At 41.7% G+C, this 4217-nt stretch overlaps 1 protein-coding gene across 5 annotated transcripts in view; it reads left to right on the plus strand.

The window, feature by feature from the left end:
* Positions 1-525: 525 nt before the first annotated feature.
* TRIM9 (tripartite motif containing 9) overlaps positions 526-4217 on the plus strand; it is a 218460-nt gene continuing 214768 nt past the window's right edge. For all 5 annotated transcript variants that reach the window (XM_044664741.1, XM_044664742.1, XM_044664743.1 and 2 more), the window contains exon 1: positions 526-1347. In XM_044664741.1, the coding sequence (XP_044520676.1) occupies positions 526-1347 (822 nt within the window). The remainder of the gene's footprint in view (positions 1348-4217) is intronic.

Raw genomic sequence — 4217 nt, forward strand, 5'->3', positions numbered from 1 at the left:
TTTTGTCGAAATTTCAGCCTCTGAAGAAAGGCAGTTCTAATCTGGAAGGGTTTTCTCATGGCCCCAGCCCATGTTTATTCTAGGGAAGACTGAAAGGCAAGAAACGAAAGCCAATTGTTCCCGGATGCCACAGTACTCTATAGGGTTCCAAAGCGCAGTCTCAATTCACCAATATCCCCATCCTCACCCCTCCCACTTCTCCGCCTACTCCTCCCAACCCTGGCTCTCTGCAGAGACAAGGTGATTGAAAGAGACAGGAGCCAATGGTAGGTTTCAATCCACCCTCAGTCCCCCAATAGGCAGAGTAGGTCACAGGGGGCGGTCCAGGCTGTCTGGCTCAGTTCCTGCAAGCCTGAGCTACAGTCCGCTGTAAGCCTCTGGGGACTTACCAGCTCTGCTGCGGTTTCGCTTGCTGTTGTTGCTGCAGGCCAAAGAACTGACCACATCTAGTTGGCAACTGGAGTGGACCGTCAGCTACGTAACGCACTAGTCTACAGCCTCTTGGTTTACCAGCCCAGCCCTCCAATGGAAGAAATGGAAGAGGAGTTAAAATGTCCAGTGTGCGGTTCTTTCTATCGAGAGCCTATCATTCTGCCTTGCTCTCACAATTTGTGCCAAGCATGCGCCCGCAACATCCTAGTGCAGACCCCGGAGGCCGAGTCTCCGCAAAGCCGTCGGGCCTCTGGTTCTGGGGTCTCTGATTATGACTATCTGGACATGGATAAGATGAGTCTGTACAGCGAAGCGGACAGCGGCTACGGCTCTTATGCGGGTTTCGCAAGTGCCCCCACCACTCCATGTCAGAAGTCTCCCAATGGAGTCCGGGTGTTTCCCCCTGCCATGCCACCCCCCGCGGCCCACTTGTCAGCATCTCTGGCCCCAGTGCCTCGCAACTCCTGCATCACTTGTCCTCAGTGCCACCGTAGCTTGATCCTAGATGACCGGGGATTGCGCGGCTTTCCTAAAAACCGCGTTCTGGAAGGGGTCATCGATCGCTACCAACAGAGCAAAGCGGCGGCCCTCAAGTGCCAGCTTTGTGAAAAGGCCCCCAAGGAGGCTACAGTAATGTGCGAACAGTGTGACGTTTTCTACTGTGAACCATGTCGGCTCAGGTGCCACCCGCCTAGGGGACCTCTGGCTAAACACAGACTCGTGCCCCCAGCCCAAGGCCGTGTTAGTCGGAGGCTGAGTCCCCGTAAAATTTCCACCTGCACCGATCATGAACTAGAAAACCACAGTATGTATTGTGTCCAGTGCAAGATGCCCGTGTGTTACCAGTGTTTAGAGGAGGGCAAGCATTCTAGTCATGAAGTCAAGGCTTTGGGAGCCATGTGGAAGCTCCACAAGGTGAGTCTTACTTAACTGCTCTCTCCCCAACAGATACCCTTTCCCCCTCCCCCAGCCACAATTGCACTCCTATCTGCACCATCATAAAATTGTTCACTAGGCTGTACCCTTCTTTCATACACAATACACATCCTTCATACCTTATTGTCAGGACTGAGGTTATCTGCTTTGTCTGGTGCATTGCAGAAGGTAGGGTACTCTTTAAAATTCTGTAGGGGATTAAAAACTTCTGAAAAGGAACTGGGAAGACTTAATTTGATGCTTCTTAAGATGGTCTGAGGGAGAATAGTGTTCAAGGTCATCTCACTAGCTGCACAAATTGACCTATAGATTAGGGCTGTAGACAATTTTCTAATGGAACATGATTAGTTGCTGTTAGCTTTGGTGATGTTATGGAGAAATGAATCTGTAAGGATTAGAAGCTTGTTCTGGTTCTCTGTATGCAAGGGATGCATGAGACTATGCTTACACAGACCCATTTCTAAGCGTAAAGCCACCAGAAGGTCAGAAAAATATATCCCTCATGTGGTTGGCTTAGAAAGATCAGCTGGGGCTAGAGGTCTCTCTGTCTAGCATAAATGGAATATTAATGAACCCAGGTTAGTTCAAACTATGTCATCTCATTCCTCATCCCAGTATAACAATCAGGGTCATACAGGTTGTAAAACAGTGTGTTGCCTTAGGAACAAGCCCTACATGGGCTGATAGCCTCTCCTGCCTATGTGGCGGAGGAACCTAAGGGAGAAGTAACTTGAACTTGGTTGGAGGTCTTCCTCAACCTGGAAACTGGTGAGCACCTTGAGAATGCTTCAGAACTGGGCTCCTTCTCTTTATACTTCAGTAAAAGTTACCAGAAATTCTCTATAAAAAGTAGTTTTGTTAATATGTTTATTCTTTTCACTATCTACAGACTGAAATTCTTATTTGTTGATGATCCCCAACTTGAACTATTGGAAAGGATAATACTACCAATATTTCTCAAAGAAGATGAGCATAAACTTATTCTTTGATTTTATTTTGAAATTTACATTATAGGATATCTTAAGGGGAAAGCAAATACAGGGTTAATTTTAGTGAATTTGTGGGATATACCTCCAATTGTTTTGTATAATGGTTACACTGATTCACAGATCCAACAAAAGTGAATTTGTGTGTCTGACTACACACTCCAGTAGTCATCATTTTCTCTTTTTTTGTCATTGTTGCCAATCTGGTAGTTATGAGCTTGTATTATTTATATTTCTGTAATTATTTGTTATTTGAAGAATTTTCATATAGTTATTAATTGCTTGGATTTCTTTTTAAAAACTCCAGATATTTTTGCAATTTATGTATTGGAGAACACCTGTTATTCTTACATATCATTTATGTATCTTCAATAAGACACATGTTGAAGAAATTCATTACAGAGCTTTTTTCATAGTTAACTATTTCCCTTCAAATTTTACCTATATTGTTATTTGTCCAGAAGATGTTCAATTTTAAGTAATCAAAATTATCCATTTTATCTCCTGTGTCATTTTATCCCTTGTGTCTTGAGGAAGCAAGAACTCTTCCCCCATTCCTAATTATCCCTAATTGTGAAAGGTCTGTTTTCCCTAGCTTCTCTAAATTGTTTATGATATGACTACACATACTTATTATATGCCTGTGTTTGTGTGTGTGTGTGTGTGTGTGTGTGTGTGTGTGTGTGTGTGTGTGTATGGGGAAGTAGTTTGTCAAGTTGCTGGAAAGGTTTTTTGAACTTTTACTATACATATACTGGTAAATAGTTTTATATAGATACTCTTATGTGTTAAAAAGAAAAAAGGTACATTTATAACCATACTTTCTAGTGATTTTTTTTTTTTAAACCCTTGTACTTCGGTGTATTGTCTCATAGGTGGAAGATTGGTAAGGGTGGGCAATGGGGGTCAAGTGACTTGCCCAGGGTCACACAGATGGGAAGTGGCTGAGGCCGGATTTGAACCTAGGACCTCCTGTCTCTAGGCCTGACTCTCACTCCACTGAGCTACCCAGCTGCCCCCTCTAGTGATTTTTTAAAGCAACAACTGGGCATTGTACGTTGTTGAAAGCAGTTTCTGTATGTCTTGATAGACTATTTAAAATTATTATTATGGCATATTATGTTTTGGTTTTCTATTGTACTCATTATAGATTAATGGTATATATTCAATCTAGCATATAATTTTGCAATATAGCCTCTTTGCTTATATTTTATTCAATGTGTTATGAATACTTAATATCTGCATCAATATTTATTAGGGATATTGGTTAATAGTTTTATTTCCCTACTCTCTATACACACAACCATCCATCCATCCATCTGTCTCTCTGTCTATGTCTCTGGTTTATATAATTCTGTATTTATATTTTCAGTATTTTTATATATCTATATAGTCATAGATATCTCTCATTTTGCATATATCTTATTCCTGAATATTTCAGGTATTAGCAGGTTAGGTAGCATGTTTCAACATTATTCCCATTAAGTGGTAGTTGGTCACTACGCTTTTCATTTCATTTAAAGCATTTTGTCTTTATAATATTGTTTTTATTGTATTATGGTTCTCCTGGTTCTGGTAACTCTATTTTCCATCTATTCATGTGACTCTTCTCAGGTTTCTCTGAAACTATCCCTTTCTTCATTTTTAAAATAGCACATTAGTATTTATTACATTTCATTCATTACATTTTTTGCACATTTGTACATTCATTACATTTATGTAGCACAATTTGTTCAGTCATTCCCCAGTCAATGGGGAATTCCAGATTTCATTTTGCTGCCACTTCAAAAAGAGACATAGTGGGGGGGGGGGCGGGGGGGGGAAGCTGGGTAGCTTAGTGGATTAAGAGCCAGGCCTAGAGAC

The sequence above is a fragment of the Gracilinanus agilis genome, chromosome 2, assembly GCF_016433145.1.
Source record: "Gracilinanus agilis isolate LMUSP501 chromosome 2, AgileGrace, whole genome shotgun sequence".
NCBI classification, from domain to species: Eukaryota; Metazoa; Chordata; class Mammalia; order Didelphimorphia; family Didelphidae; genus Gracilinanus; species Gracilinanus agilis.